This window comes from Festucalex cinctus, chromosome 8 (genome assembly GCF_051991245.1).
Source record: "Festucalex cinctus isolate MCC-2025b chromosome 8, RoL_Fcin_1.0, whole genome shotgun sequence".
NCBI lineage: Eukaryota > Metazoa > Chordata > Actinopteri > Syngnathiformes > Syngnathidae > Festucalex > Festucalex cinctus.
In genome coordinates this window covers 21,739,228-21,756,836 of record NC_135418.1, presented here as the reverse complement: position 1 = coordinate 21,756,836, position 17,609 = coordinate 21,739,228, and the positions used below count along the sequence as shown (strand labels likewise).

General features: G+C 38.7%; 1 protein-coding gene across 11 annotated transcripts in view; it reads right to left on the bottom strand.

Annotated features, from left to right (window-relative positions):
• The window catches only part of atp2b2 (ATPase plasma membrane Ca2+ transporting 2), a 90,558-nt gene that overhangs the window by 51,362 nt on the left and 21,587 nt on the right, over positions 1 to 17,609 (bottom strand). For all 11 annotated transcript variants that reach the window (XM_077528475.1, XM_077528473.1, XM_077528472.1 and 8 more), the window contains one exon: positions 873 to 1,073. In XM_077528475.1, the coding sequence (XP_077384601.1) occupies positions 873 to 1,073 (201 nt within the window). The remainder of the gene's footprint in view (positions 1 to 872; positions 1,074 to 17,609) is intronic.

The window sequence follows — 17,609 nt, the reverse complement described above, 5'->3', positions numbered from 1 at the left end:
TCGTGGGGCTAATGTATAGACACTGGGTGCTCAAGGTTATTTCTCGGCGTAACACTTCATTAATCTCCCGCTAACATGCCCGTGCACATGCAAAGTATGCGCGGTGAGTCATATGACACACTGCCCCCATCCCCGTCCAACGTGAAACCTGACCATGCAATTAAGAAGCAAACATTTCAGTGCTTTGTATGTTTAAAATGAAATAAAAGAACATTCAGTACAGTACAGAATTTGACTTGATCATATAGTTCCAATCCAGTACAGTACTAGGCCTAAAATTAAAGTGTTTTTTTGTGAACTTGTGAATTGAGGAAGCAATAGAGTCAAGTAAAATTTTGGTGAAAAGTAAATAAATAAAAATTGAAATATATATATATATAAGCTGTAAACATCCCTTCATGTCCTACAAATCAAATAATTTATATTCAGTGGTTCCTAAAGTGTGGTGCTAGGACCACTGGTGGTACGCGGGCTCCCTCCACTGGTCGGCATAAATATTACTGAATCAAATGTTCAAACTGTGCATAATGTTGCAGTGGCTTATTTTTTTTATTTTTTGATCCAGTACAGTATTTAGCATTTGTTAAATACATATTAGTTGCCTATAACCATTATTAGTAATTTAATCTTTTAAACCTTTTTATTTCGCAAGCATTCCGTGTTAAAAAAAAAAAAAAAACTATTTTGTTTGGGCAGTTGTAGCCCTCCTAAACACATGTAAACTTATTTTAATCCACTTTTCATTGTCATAATGCTGTTCAATAAATGGCTGAAAAGTGCATCAGGGATGGGTGGCTCTCCTTTCCCACACGTGAGGGCAGAAGATTTCGCTGACACTTTTATGTTTGTCGGAGTTAAATAAGTGGACTCACACTCTCCGGTGGTCTCTCCGGGCGGGTGGTAGAAGGAGAGGCCCAGCGAGATGAGGGCGGCGACCTCCAGTATGATGAGAGTGACGTCCTGCAGGGCCTCCCATACCAGCTGCAGGAAAGTTTTTGGCTTCTTTGGAGGTATCAGGTTTTTCCCAAATTCTTCTTTCCTCTTGTCCAAGTCACCTTGGGCACCCGTGAGTCCTGGACACAGAGGGAAAAAAAAGCCCATGATCAGTAAGAGGACACAATGATAGACAATCATATTCATGGTGTTAACACCTTAGAAGGAAAAAGAAAAACAATCTTTCTAGAAAGGAACCAGTCAGGATCCAAAGTATACGACAACATTATGTGATATTTATATATTTATCTATCTATTAGTTTATGGAAATAAACATAACTTGTGCCAAGAGTGTGCAAAAAAAAAAATCATCAGAACAAACAGTGATTATTTTGAAGAAACTAGAATATAAAACATGTTTTAAATTATTTCACCTTTTTTTTTTTTTTTTTTAAGTACATAACTCCACGTGTCCACTCGTAGTTTTGATGCCTTCAGTGAGAATCTACAATGTAAATAGTCATGAAAATAAAGAAAATGCATTGCATGAGAAGGCGTGTCCAAACTTTTGGCTTGTACTGTATCCATCCTTCAATTATAAGAATGCACTCAAGATCCAAAGTATACCACATTATGTGACAAAAGAGAAACTGTGGAAAAGAAGAAGTCATGATCCACGGCATACCACATCGCTGCCTATCGATGAAGGTAACGTGCTTCTCATTGTAGCTCCACAGTGTGTTTGCACAGTTGCATTGTGCACCCTCACACAAGAGCAGACATTAAAATGCCGTTATGTCACGCGGCTGTGCGTCACCTGGGTCTCCTGGGAGTGCCCCTGGACGGTACCTGATAACGTGTCACGTGAGCACAGCATATGCACAATATAACCAGTGAATGACAAGAGGGGGTGGATGAACCATCAAATAAATAGAGCTATGCGGAGGAGGGAGGGGCCGAGGGGGGAAGAGAGGGCGCTAGGAAAGCGAAGCATTCCCAGCTCCTACGTAGGAGAATGCCCTTGTTACAAATAGATCTGTCTATAAATAGCCTCATTATCTATTCCCTTTTAATTGTCTGTGGGAGAGGACCTAGCATGCTCTAACATTGAGCTCACACAGCAGCAGACCGTCCCGCATCACACACGTTCGTGCACGTGCATGTTTTTGCGCACGTCGGCGAGTCGTGACCGCCAGCACGTGCGTGACGTGCATGCGAGTGTGACGATTAATGACCTTTTGATGTCCTTTCAGCCACGTCGTCAATAAACACATTTCCCCACCGCATCAAAGGATTTTATTCTTCCACGGCGGAAAGATGCAAAAATCAATAAATATGCAAATCTCCGTGTGGCCCACATTTTCACGCGGGTGAGGGAGCTACTTGAAAGCGGGGAAAAAAAACTGCACCGACTGCTGTTAGCCATCATTAGCATGGTTAGCGGTGATGCGGCAACAAAAAATAGAATGCCTCGCATGCATGTTAATGTTTGGGCTGCGATGTAATGGGACGTTATATATATATATATATATATATATATATATGTATATATATATATATATATGTATGTTAGGAAAAGTCATTTCATAGCCATATTTAAAATAAGTGAGAATTTAATAGTATAATTTTTTTTTTAAATTAGCCAATACATTTTTCCATTAAAGACTATCCCCCAAAGTATTATTATTATTATTATTATTTTAATCATTTGTGCATTCTGGCTGGTGGGTGTCAGAAACCTTTTATTAAGGCATTTGGATTCAAACTGTGAAAAAAAGTGCATTGTGTCTTCTTTTTTCTTTTTTTTTTTTTAATAAATTATTTTTGTAATGTAGCCTACTGTACAAGAAAGCCGACGAGCCAAAGAAGTAAAGCATTAGTAAAGGCGGGTAGAGAGTACGGCGGCTGTCTGTTCTCCTAACAGTTCATGGCTTCTAATTCGCTGATCTGTCAAATGTTGTCGGCTCTGATTCAAATCTGCTATGACACGCGGCGCCTACCTAACATCCTGTTTCCAAATACACGAGACATGGACATGAAAACCAAGAAAAAATAAATCTTACTTCGTTCTCTCGCACTCTCTCTCTGCATGAGGATTTTTTTTCCCAGTGAGTAGGAACATGATGGCATATTTTAACAGGGACTAAAAATAGATCACTATGGAAACACTATGCATCCCACTCGTGTGGAAATACCCGCATGTCTGAACCTTGACGAACATGTGAATTAAGTGTGTGTGGTCCATCATTATCGGCGTGTCCAGGAGCAGGTATGCAGCAAGCAAGAAAAGACGACTGGGGAAGAGAAATGTGCAGTGACCTTTAAATGTCCTTGAAGAGCAGCAAAGGGATTATAGTTTATATTTGAGTTAGTTCTCATGATATGTATCGGCTGTGTATTTGATTTTTTCAACTTTCCCTCCTACTTTATGTGTGAGTCGCCATGGCAACAACAGACTGCCATGATGATCATCAACGTATTGATAGGAGGAAAGTGGAGTGAATCAATATGTCCGTGGCACACTCAGTCGCTCTTTGAAAAGCGAGCAGGGAATAAAAAGCAGAAATGGCAGAGAGGCTTCAAGTGTGACTCAGAGAGAGAGCACACGGCGACAGAGAGTAGGCCGACTCCATCGTGAATAATAAGCCATCAGCGTGCGAGTGGCTAAAAGGTGGCTAATTATCACGTTGCCGAGAAATGTGTCACCGTGTCCTTGATAGTGACCTACATCATAATGGCAAGTATTGTACTTACCAAGGTGGGGGGGGAATGGTTACTGGCAAATTGTTTCACTAGATAAATTGTCAAATCAACAAATAAAAATTGTCATTTGTTTTTATGAGAAAAATAACTTTGCTTGTATTTTATTAAAGCATACAGTAATGGCATAACGCAAACAGTTTTTGTCATACAATACATTAACGGCAAGGTTATTTTGAGACTTGCTCAAGGGCACTTTGACAGCAGATAGTCAAAGCCAGGAGTTAAATTGCTGACCTTTCGGTCGCTGGATGACCTCCCTCTATCATGAAGTTCAATCAGTTTTGACTGATTACATCCTGGAAATCTGATAACTAAGGCGATATACAGTACAGTTTATCGTCATTAACTCGTTCACTCCCAGCCATTTTCACAGAAGCAATCCCGTTCGCTCCTGGCTGTTTTACTGGATTTTGACTGATTTTGCAAGGCCCACAGAATATTGTCTTCTATTGCTATAAAAGCATGGAACCTATCAAAAGAAAGATTAAAGTCTCTTCTTCTTTTATCAGAAAAAAAGTATGTTTCTATCTGTTTCTGTTTTGCAGCAATTAGCATTAGAAGAGAGCTAAGTTTCATCAGTTTTCACAAATCTATTTAAAATTCTAAGTAATTGAGCTTTTTTTCTAGATGGCCCGGGTTGATCTCCTTTGCTCTGCTGCCACCTGCTGGCCGTTTGTGTAATAACTACCATTTCTGCAACCGTTCTTTGCAGTTGAGAGGCTGCATCAAAGCCTTCTGTATGCTCTAGCATAAAAAAAACAAACAAACAAAAACAAAACAAAACGTATAAATACGTCTTTGGGACACTTAAAACATTAAAAAAAACATCAGCGTGCATAGTATAGTGCATGGTAAAGGAGGAGGACGTGATAAGTCTTCAGTCAGGAGACATACAGATGTATTTTTTCTCAGTCTGACAGTTGTAGTAATAGTCAGTGATAGACTTGTACTTACTATAGCTCAAAATGGGATAAGTTTTGCAGAAGTTGCATGAAGAAATAAAAAAAAAAAAGAGCTGTTGTTCAGAAGCGCTGTCTGTTTAATTGCTCTGTAAGTGCTGATTTGCAGTATTTGTTGCAGAACAGCAGCAAATTATCAATAGTTTTTTTTTTATCCCATATCGTTCATCCTGACTGACATTTGTTTCCTCTGCCAAGTATTCAGTTATATTCCTATTTGTTTATAATTATATATTTATTATTATGAGTTACACTTTAGTCGGCTATAAGGCAACGGTGGGATGAGTATGTTGGCGCCCGTCAAAGAAGAAGTCACACATGGGGGTACGACACACTATGCAATCTCATCCTGCAACATAAATAAATGAAAGGGCTAACACAAGGAAGGAAGTGGACCACACCCAACAGCACAGCAGGTCCACCTACATAAATATGCACAAAGGACAAGAGAACGTCCTAATCCACACACACACACACAGATTGGATGGATGGATGGATAGATGGATGGATGGATGGATAGATGGATGGATGGATGGGTTGTGCGCTGCGTGAGGCCAGCTCAAGTTGATGTGTCTTGACTTAAGTAGCAGCACTTCTCATGCAAGCTTACACTGCGCTGTGCACACACCATTGAGCAGTCAAATCTCACAGGCCAACTCCAGCGTGCAGGCAAACAAATACCAAAAAACAACAAACAGATGAATAGCGCTCCATAGAGCGTCGCACGACTCAAGTATCTACCATTTTTTTGAGTCTGGAAATAAAATTGAAATTTTCATATTTTTTATTTTCCTTTTTCACCCTCATGATAAGAGTTGTTTTCTTATAAGAATACAAGATAGTAGATAGGTACTGATAGCTTATCCAGATAACAGCTTTCTAGCAAAACTAGTCACGGTAACAACACGGTGCACTCCGCCTCCCATTTGTCACGCAATGAAAACTGAACATTTTCATGAATTTATTAAAATAAATAAATAAATCCCGACACTCAACCGGGTTGTAAAAAAAAAGTGGACGTCCTGAAAAACGAGGACTTTTGCATACTGGAGCAGTGTCAACAGTTCAATAATCACTTAAACAACTAAAACAAAAAACAAAAAAACAAAAAAAACACAAAAAAAAATTATACAAGAACAAAAGTATTTTTGTTTTGGCTACTTCCTGGTTTCTGGTCACAAGCTAAAACTAATAACACAAGAATTGTCCTGGCTGGTCCAAGCAACATTTTTGTTGTGGATTTTTGCTGGTTGCCATGACAAGTTGACAACGGTATCATCCACATACTTTGGAAGTTGTAGTATAAAAATAAATCATCACAAGTATACTTGTCAATTGTATTTTTTAGAGCGGGGATAAATGGGGGCTAATCTGACTATGCTCCACAGTAAATGTCAAACTTGGAAACAACTTTACTGATGCCCAACCACCGGTAGATGACATCATTACCCCATTTTATACGAAATAAACACAGTTTCAGAGTCCATGGGAGAAATGGCTGTATTTTGGCAAACTTACATTTTTCTACCGTCAATTATAAAAGAACGGGACGGGACAAAATGTAGGGAGTCTATTCTGTCATTTGGTAGATGCGGTTTATATATAATTATTGAACGTAATATCACATGGGTATTGAAAATTTTGAAATTTTCTAAAATGGCTGGCAGTGAATGAGTTTTAAAAAATCAGGCCACATTTATTTAATAGCCCAGGAGACCAGTGCGGTGTTCAGAGCACTTTTAAACAGCTTTGCAACAAGCTAGATCAAATGAAGAAAATAGAACGTGCGTGCATGTACGCGTGTGTGCGTGTCTGTGTGTATTTGCGTGTGGGGGCAGCTGTACAAGTGGGTGAGTTTAGCTGTCAGGCACTGTGCTCTATGAGTCTGACTCATGCGAGTGATAACGGAGTGGAGTGAGAGAACACAGCTCACAGCTCCCTCTTTCACACTCACAAACTGACACACACGCACACGCACACGCACTCTAATCCCACTTCAAATTGTATCAGGGCATCGAGGTTAGGGGCAATTTTGTAAAGACGAAACAGTGTGTGAGAAGAACAAAGAAGTCACCTTTACATAAAATTAGGCATCTTCTGACCAAAAGTACACACGCAAACAAGCATACATGCTCTTTTGTTTCCATGACAATGATTCTTCTTGCAGTATTTTTTTGGGTCCTTTTTGAAATGCGGAGAAACGTGATTGTGTAACGTTATGCAAGGAAGACAATTTCAAAACAACAAAAACACATTTGAAAGCCATACATAAGGATTCATGGGGGTGTCAGAGGGGCACAGTAAAGGGAAATAAATATGGCTTTCAATTCTTTGGACATTTGAGACACAGTGAACATTATAAGGGTCACATTTGATCCATGTTTTTTTGCATTGTGTCACACACAAAATAAGTAATGAAAGTGCACACAGTACGCAGATCAACAATCGTCGGAAGGAATGAAAAGTGAGAGTGCTCTTGACAAAGCGGGAGAAAGGTTGCGTGACCATCTTGTATCTCCCATCTGGGTGTCTGTCAGTCTCTGGTTACAGCCATCGGATCAGATACACTTGCAACACAATAAGGGGGACAGCCTGAGACATTCATATCTAGTAGAGTAGCAGAGAGAGTCATGAAAAAGTCATGACAAGTAAGCGAAATTGACAATTCAATCAGGAGATTAAAATTGAATGAACGTGTTGTGACATCGCAATTCGGCTAATTCACATAATAAGCGCCCACACCGATGAGAAAATCACCAAGGCTCGGCAAAGATCCAGAACTACTTTCAAATAACAGCTAGATGATACAGAATGCTAACATTTAGCGGCACTATCAAGAAGAAACCCTCACATCCCCATGGGTAAGAAGTCCCATATCAAAGCCGCAGGTAAGCAGAGCTGCATTGAGTTTTGTTGGATGCAAAGATTAATGTTAGCTTACAGCGTTAGCTTTTGATACCCAGCAGATACTTGATTTTTTTTTAGTTACATTAACACAGTGGTGGCAGTTGGAGCAGTGGGGTTGGGTCACAGGTGGATAGTTCTGTTCGAGGATGTGTCCACATATACATGGTGACCAAAGCCAAACTCGACATTGGTCCAGTAGGATATAGGGACAGAGTATGGAGTGACTCACGTGCATGAGGCATGGTCAAAAAAGAAAAGAAATGGTGTATGTGTGTGTGCAGTTTCCTACTCTTTCTTTTGATGTATTTTTTTTAATGAAAGTATATTAGACATTTTGAAAAAAAAAAAATCAAAAAAGTGATTAAATTGGTCTCACTTAAAGCACAGTAGAATGTTTTTTTTAATTAAGCTCACACAAGCAAGAAGAACCATAGGGATAATGGTAGCGTATTGAACTATCACGGGACTGAGCCAGCGAAGTTCTTTCCAAAACAACAACAAATGATCCATCTGTCACATAGATGCATCTGTGTCAATACTCTTGAAATAAAACAGGTTCATTTATGAAGTATTCCACACAGTTTTTTGTTTTTTTTTTCTGGCAAAAAATAATCTATGTTAATCTCATCAAGGTGTGGCATATGTCACTCACGAAGCATTTGGTCAGGCCCTGATCTTACGGCATTGCAGTGAAATTCCAAGTAGTCTAGTTTTATTTAGGGAACCCATTCCTCCGGTATCCGCTGAATAACTTGTCTATTAGGTGTGTTTGTGATCAGGCCAAAAGTAATAAAAGGGACTTGTCTACACCTCGTCTGTCAAATTGTCCAGTGAAAGTTTGCTTTTGCTTCTCTCCAAATGCAGCTACGAGGAGCTGAACTTGCTCCCAGGTGTGTGCATCTTAAAAATATGTGGTGAGATGGAGACTGTCCTGGTACCATCCTACGGAGTGTTAAATAGGAGAGGTAGAGGCCACCCGAGGAAAAGCGCTGACACGAAGAGAAGCGAGACGGTTATAGCCGGGAAGGGACTGTGCGTTTTTTCAGCTAAAAGCATCACTACGCCTGTCAACTTGCTTGTCACACTGCAATCTTTCAAGTGGTGGTTCACACTCAGAACATTTTGCAGGACATAAACTAAATATAAATGTACAATTTAATACTGGAGGAAGAAGCATTTGAATTGGAAACTGAGGAGTTAATTATATTTTAACAATTCGAATTAAGAGCCATTTATGATTCAACTTTAACTCGTCATCTTTTAATGTGTCTGGATCTCTTACAGTAAAATCTGACGGCTGTGAGATTGGCTAAAATACTAAAATAAGCGAAACTAAGAATGTTAAAATAATCAGCATAAAATAAGGTCAAACAGAGCTCGGATAAGTAAACTGAGCTAAGTATAGCGAATGAGGAAAGGCTGTGAAGCGTGAAATACACTAAGAAGGTCAGGTCTAGCAATGCAAGTGAATCTAAACTAATGAGGCAAGGCTGTTTAAAGATTGTCACAGTTTAAATTAACTTGGCTAGGCTAAACTAAAGAGGCTAGCTAAACCACACAGGTCACACTAATAGTAAGGAGCCTTCTGCACTAGGATCCATCCATCCATCCATCCATCTAGCTAGCTAACTGGGATTCAGGCTATATGATTTTAGTTGGTGCACAAAATTTCAGTACTTTTTGTTTAAAAAAAATGTAGAGTCTAGAATGATATGAATATGTAATTTGATTTGATTGAAAATGTGTGTATTCTAACTGTAACAATCCATATGCTACCATATCCACCCAAGTAGTAGCTTATTAAAATGTGACAGTTTAATGCTATATACTAATATGGAACACCATTGAGGTTAGCATATTAGCCTGGCCCTCGATAAATTCCAGTTTCTTACGTGGCTTCTTTGGAAAATGAATTGCCCTGGGCTAGGCTAAACTAAGAAAGCTAGACAAAGCAACATAAGCTAGGCTAATGTACTGTCAGCCAGCGCTAAATTGACTGTACGACTGTTCAGGGTCTTGATCTTGAATGTTTACTAACGACCACTAAGTAGCCGACTTCTAGATTTTTTTTTAAACAATGTGTAGACCTTTACTAAAACAAAAGTCAAATTCTTCTCTAGCTACCTCAAAGTCAGTGTTATTGTCAAGAGAATAATTGTGTTAGTTTTCTGCAGCAGTGATATATGGATGAGGTCATTACATGACAGATGATCATAACAAGATTAAACCCCAACACAATTATGATTAAATCCTATAATACAATAGAGAAGATGTCAGCATAATATACATGAGATTAAAATGAACGTACAATGTTATATGGTACTGCAAATCTAATAAAAACAGTCCTAGAGGAAGACAGTGTTCCTCCATAGGAACAAGAGTCTGTTTATTGGCATGTGTTCAGTTAATTTAGTCAAGCATCTGTTGGGACTGCTACACTCACAGCCCTGTCCACTATGCGTGTATCACTTCCACTGACAAGCCACGAGCTACGAAGAGAAATCCGACATTGAGTCATTGGAAACTCAAGAAAGCAAAATCAAAGCTTGCTCGTGAGATTTTAAACAAGTGAGAAGTGATCACACTTCACGTCACGTCCCAGTGGAGAGTTTCACAAGCCATTAGCAGCTCTTGGAAGGTGGCACATTGGTAAGTAAACAGGTACAGTATCGCTGTAAGGCATGACTGAGCAGCTAGGCACTCAACACACAAGCTTGCTACAACTGATTGTCAACAGTGAATCAATTATTATCAAAAGCTAGATAAACACACCTATGATTGGGAAGAGGGAGAAAAAAAACTGCAGATAGTAATGAAGTACCAGGACAGGAGTGTGACATCAAACTCCCAGCAGTGGCTCACTTCTCCTGCCTGCTGTGTAGGAAACCAAAAGTCAGAAGACTGTTTTATATGTCATGCCTCCAGCTTTTAACCCATTTCCAAGTAGCTCAACAAAGGAAATAATTGGAAATGGAAAGGAATAGAATGGCATGTACTTTTTCGTTTAGTTCTGTCTAAAAAAACAAAAAAAACAAAAAAAAACCAGAGAGACAAATGCCGTTAACAGCAATTTTGCAGGATCTCAAGGGAATTTCCTCCGCCCATCCAGTTTCTATACCACTTGCTCTTACTAACATCACAAGCGTTCTAGTGTCCCAGTGGACATTTCGAGAGAGAAGCAGGGTTCGATACACCCTAGATCCGTCAACAGCAGGGCACAAATAGATAAACAACCATTCAAATAGCTTCAATTGACATATACAGTATGGTTTTGTAATGTAGAAGAATGCCAAAGTACCACAACATCAACACCCACCAAAAAAAAAGGGAATAAAGAAATAATTTTAGAAAAACAACAGAATCAAATTGGTGTTTGAAGTCAAAAGTCTTATATGATTTAAATATATCTTAGTGACTGGGGTGCACCAACCAATGTTGAAACGGGTGTGCAATTTTAAAAAGGGTGAATAAGAGCAAAATTGCTCTCACTAAAAACATGAAAACTTTTAAACACCCCAACTTCTTGACACAGTTTTGATAACCTTGGGAAAATATTAGAAAGCTAACTTACAACAATTTATCCTAACTTTAACCAACATATTGCACTAGATTTTATAGCACAATGTAAAAAACAACCCTACCGAGAAATGTTTTTTTTTCTTCCCCCTGTATGGTGGGTAGTGCATCAACTCTCCGCACTCTAATGAGTCACACCTGTGCTGGACTACCTTATGGTCTCGCTCCCTCACTGAGCAAAATGGCTGCGTATCATTCAGAATCTGTCCTCTGGGATCCATCGCTCTCCATTCTTGTCTGACTCCGATTTTATTACCACTCTTTCTACCCACACTGTAACCTTCTGCATGGCTACGTACATGGAACAGTAGACATTGTCCTTGTTCCGTACAAGACATCCCTTGTGGGACGGAGATTAAATAGACTTCATCAGACAGGAACAGATTTGTAGGGAGGGGGTGTGATTAGTATGATCATCAGGGAAGGAAGAAGGCGATGTTGGGAAATTAGCACCCACCACCAATCAGACACTTGGGATTTGATTTGAAGAACTGGTGGGTGATCTGGCTCTCAAATAGCGGACACGCTAGTTTGTAAATAAAAGCAGTAATGTTTATCCTCTCTCTTATCCCATCTGTGTAGCTCCAAGCTATTGCTCGCTGCATTCATTCATTTCCCAGTAGTGCACCAATCTACGGCCATGCACCCTCAGACATTCATACTCACATTCAAGGACCCCCAGGATTTAGACCAAACTGACCAAACATTCAATGCTAGCAAACACAACACAGGGCTACGTCCCTCTTGGGTTTTGCTCGAAACAAAATTGTCTCTTATCAAGTCTGTCTCCCGGATTGCTGCACTGCATCACCAGTGTATTCTCTCAAAAAAAAAAATCGGAACCTTTAAAAGGACGTGCTACTTTCTTAGCCTTGTTACCGAGCAAGCAAAGGAAGGATGTGTAGAGGAGAGATGATAAAGGTTATAGATGTAGAGCAGGTATATTTAGGCCACGCTGCACAGCGGCCCGCTGGGACAGACGACCGACCAGCAAATGGAAATAGAAATGGGAGCAGAGGCGCGAAAAAGAGATAAAAATAAAAGGGAGCAGAGAAGTCAAGAGAAAGGGCAGGTGGAAGGTATAATGAGGAGTTATCAAATTATAGTGTGTAGATTAACATCAGAAACCGTATTACAGTGAGGGATGGGCATTTGGCTTCATTTTCTAGCACATGTGGCCTAGATTTGTCATTGGCAACTGAATTTCTTTAGATTGACCATACATGCCAAATAAGTCACCAAATTCTTTCTAATTCTTGTGAAGAAATGGTCTTGAAGCCAAGTAGTCCTCTACCCCATTTTGTCGTAATTATATTAATATACATTAAATTGTTTGACGTTCCTTAACTCATTTGCTCCCAATAACGTGTAAATACGTTTTTTTATGTTTTAAGTGTCCCAAAGATGTATTTATATATTTTTTTGTTTTGTTTTTTATGCTAGAGCATACAGAAGGCTTTGATGCAGCCTCTCAACTGCAAAGAACGGTTGCAGAAATGTTAGTTATTACACAAACGGCCAGCAGGTGGCAGCAGAGCAAAGGAGATCAACCAGGGCCATCTAGAGAAAAAGCTAAATTACTTACAATTTTAAATAGATTTGTGAAAACTGATGAAACTTAGCTCTCTTCTAATGCTAATTGCTGCAGAGCGGAAACAGATACAAACTTACTTTTTTCCTGATGAAAGAAGAGACTTTAATCTTTCTTTTTATAGGTTCCATGCTTTTATAGCAAAAGAACACAATATTCTGTGGGCCTTGCAAAATCAGTCAAAATCCAGTAAAACAGCCGGGAGCGAATGGGATTGCTTCGGTGAAAATGGCTGGGAGTGAATGAGTTAATGTCTTGTCGTCATGGGTCCCATCTAAAAGTGTCTTGAATATATTTTGTTGGTTTGTATGTGGTTTTGTGAAACCAGTATGAACAGTTTTAAGCACTTTTATAAAGCAGTTTTGCACTTACATTATTTTATGGGTATCTTCTGCTTGGGTTTTCCGGCTCTAAAAAAAAAAAATGTTATTTTGTACTTCTATGGCCAAAACAAACGAATATTAAAATATTCGTTTTAGGTAGGACCTCCTGTAGGCCCCCACCTCCCATCCTATTCTCACTACATCAGAGATCCGTTCTTCCTTCTAGAGCTGAATGTGTACTGTCAGCAAATGCAGTCAGCATGCTTTCCCTTTCTATGAGTCGGGTCCATAGCATGTGAAGCATCGTGTCGGAGCATCTGTGAAAGTGAGCTGTAAATCCACTGACATACCATCTGGCCCCTGCATGACTTATTCACCTGCAGTCTGCCTGAGGGGAACACAAGCTTCTTCACCCCGCACTCACCTATACGACGGATGCTGTGAGCAAACGCATCCCGCCTCCACATCGGCATGTCAGTTGCACACAATCAATAGGTTTCAAATATAGAACATTGGGTCGCTGAGTGGAATCATTTTCATAAACATAATCCTATATAATTGATGAACAGTTTTACAAAACAGGCACCTGTTTCTAATAAGGTCTTTCTAGAAGGCTCACTTGAAAATTGTTTTCTCAATTAAGGTAATTGGAATAAAATATTAACATGCAAATAATGAATCCGTAACGTCAACTTGAAATTGTAGGAAAAATATGATGACATTTACAAACTTGCAAGACGGTCGCATTTACGGCTGTGATGCAACAGGATTCTCATTACATGTGATTATCCTTCATTTGTATCACAATGAGATTAATTTGATTATAAGTAATTAGCCCTTTTGCTGTAAAATAAACAAGCCTAACAGAGATATTATTTTTCCCCGTGAGTGCTTGTTGTTGATTAAATATATCTTTTTTCATATGCTTAATTGTTCAATGTATGGTAAAATATGAATGATTTCATACAACAGTAGGTTTAAAAAAAAAAACTCACTAATTGCCCATATTTTCAATTTAAATTATTCTTAAAATTATTCATGCGTAATTTGTCTGACAATGGAGAAACTAATTTGAGGTAGGATAGTAACATTGAGACTTGCACTGCGAGGAAGGTGAATCCAAACTAATAAAATCATTCTGTGTAGAAGAGCTTACAGAATAATGGAACTTTTTTTAGGATTTTACTAAAAATTTATGTTTGAACCTCTTGACTTTTAGATCGAACAACTGGCAGCCAAGTGGTCTCGTGATTCACACATCTGCTTCGTTGTTCTGAGGTTCTGCGTTCAAATCTTGGAACCGTGCAACCCTTTTGAGGAGAGTCGGTATAGAATATGCATGGATGAAACAAAAATATTCCTTACCACTGCTTTAATCTTAAAGCATATTTAAGTGAGGAGCCTTATGCATTATATTTGGCATAATATATTACTGCTATCCATGCAATGGGAAAGGGCCAGTACAGGCATCAGGGTTGGTAATAGGGCGGCCATACTCTAGGGTCTCTTACACGCCGCTTGTGGGATGCACACACATGCACACAAACCGTTGATAGCAAGGCAATGCCCTCACAGCTAATTAGCATGATCCTATTTTTCACGTTACACATGTTCGGCGACGCAGCCACACCGAACGGACCGATACGGCGTAGACATGCGTCACCTGAGATCACTAATGCAAATGACAGAGCTTTCCATGCGAAGTGAAGAAATAATGCATTCCATCAATTAATGATTCTCGACACAAAATCACCACCAAAGATTAACATAAACACAGATGTGTAGACTGAGAGAAAGTTAAAGTGTGTACATCCTCTATTTAAAAAGTGCATTTTCCTGAGTGAATCCGGCAGACTGTGCCTTTAAATAGCGCTTTGGAAGCCATTTTGTGGCATCTTAAGGCATTTGAAAAAAAAGAGCACAAAAACAAAAATGGAGAAATCTGGATGGGGATGCTGGTGATTTTTCCACAAAAAAAATAAAATAAATAAATGAATATGTGAATTTGTATGCTCAAAATAAGTTGTACGGGGGTCTTGGGTTACCTTGTGTTTCCATGGAGACAATGTAACCCAAATTTGTAAGCGAAGTCAGAACTACATTACAGTAAGAAAAACCATAGGCCATAAATATAAAAAAATCAAATGAAAAATACTAGTAATTACAGAAATAACTGAGCATGCCTTCTTTTTTCATATTCTTACACAGCGACACAAACTAGTTCCTTGCACACACTTAAAAGGATTGCCAGTATTGTGTAATAGTGACCCGATATTAAACATACCTTCAAAAATCTTAAGACACCTTGTTGTTCGTATGGAATCAAAGATGGACAATCATTTAGAGGATTTGCCATGGAAAATGGGTTGCAATGACCTGAATTAACTGAACTGCATCAAGCACAAGAACAGATCTGACAGATATGCAAAATGCATTAATGATTACAAAATTCCTCCTTTTATTTCGGGGTGTTTATGACTTGGGTCTTTGATTTGGTGCGGGTCCACAGGCAGTTAATTCTCCACCGGTGTTTAGTACACTAATAAAATGGGCGCTCGTGAGAAATTATGTGTCACTTATGCTAATTTTATTGCACTTTGCAAATCAGTTTCATTTTCAAATATCGCTGGCGACACTGCGGGCATCGCATTGCACCGCGACTCCTGTCTGAGTCATTCACCGCACTTGTTATGCAACTCTGTGTGTAATCTTGTTTATTAAGACGGTCCTGCAACAACCAGGTGCCTTGAAGGCTGACTTTAGATGAAGGCAATGGCGAGGGGAGCATTTTAAGAGTGTGTGTGTGTGTGTACTGCAGGAAGCCACACTAAAAACGAATACAGTAAATATCTGACAAAGAATGAATACTGCAAATATGCATACTGCAACATTCCACAAATGGGGCCAACAAACAAACCAGTCATCACATCAAAGCAGGCACATCACTATCATAATAAACGGAAATGGCATCAATCCGTTCCAGCCTTATACTTCCTAAAAATATACAGCAATGATAATTAAATAGTAGGGGTGTGAATTGCCTAGTACCTGACGATTCGATTCGTATCACGATTCACAGGTCACGATTCGATTCGATACCGATTAATCCCGATACGAATGGTCACGATTCGATACCGATTAATCCCGATACGAATTTATAAGTCGATTGTTGCGATTTTTTTCCATTCAAATTTAGAAAATACTATCAGTAAATTTGTACATGTACACTGTAAGATTTGTATGAATATATTTATCTAAAACTTGAGGCTTATAACCGTGAGCCACTGTACACAAACAGTTTGCAATCTGTTTCACATTTGAACAGCATTAAAATAAAAATATTAAGGCTTAATGTGCCGTTCATATAACATTCTTCCATGCTCAAGGTGTGAATCCTAAAAAAAATAAAAAATAAAAAAAAATAAAAATAAAAAAATAAAAAATAATAAATCGATTCTGCCGATTATTGAATCGATTCGAGAATCGCGCGATGTAGTATCGCGATATATCGCCGAATCGATTTTTTTTAACACCCCTATTAAATAGTGTGTCAAGAAGTAAACTGCTTTTTTGGCACATTTTTTGCTTCAATTCCATGGACATGGTGCATGCAGACATTGAGAGACAGATACAAATAGGAGTTTCACAACTGACTCAGAAAGATGCAACTATATTAGCCATTTTTCAGGATAAAGAATATATGCCTGTGAGTATTGTTAAATACAAGACATTTCATTTTAGGATAATCGCTAGTGCTAATGTTAGCAGTCAATGTAAAATCCCATTGACAGGATAACAGAAGATTAGCATCAAGTTCTTGATGTGATATTTCTTCAACTAACAAATATTCACACACAATGTAGTCAAATACATATATTCTTCCTAATCTGTAAAAAATGACAACTAAAGAAATTACAACTTTCTTTTTCTTAATATCAGTGTGTACTCCATGCATGCACAGCACCACAGTGCCCCAAATAGGCCAAGGGCTACACAGCAGGAAAAGCCAGTATTTATTTTTATTTATCGTTTTTGTTTTGTTTATATTTGTTATATTATTATTTTACTTTGTTACTCATCAATTTTCCATTTATTTAAGTAATATTTAATTATAAATGGTATGTAATTATGAATTATATTTAAAATTAGAATTATATTTAAAGTCAGGTTTTTGATAGCTGAATAAATACAGTTTTGACCTCATTTTTTACTCATCATGATTTCAAAATCAATCAAAATAATAATAATGACTGTTATTTTTGCCACAGTTGCCCGGCCCGAGACTCTTGGGTAACCAAAGATGCCTATGATGTGATCATGAATAATTACAGCATTCACTCCAATTGAGGGCTGTGGACATCCCACATTCGACTCAATCATTCTTCTAAATAAAGATACGTCTGACTGGCTGATGAGAGAATGACATAGATGGCAGCGGGCGGGAGTGAGGCATGAAAGTCATATGAATACTAAACAGGTAACCTGGCTGACGAAATACGTTTCAAAAGGGACTCCCTCTGTTGTGAGGATGCTCCAGAACAACTTCCTTCAAGACAC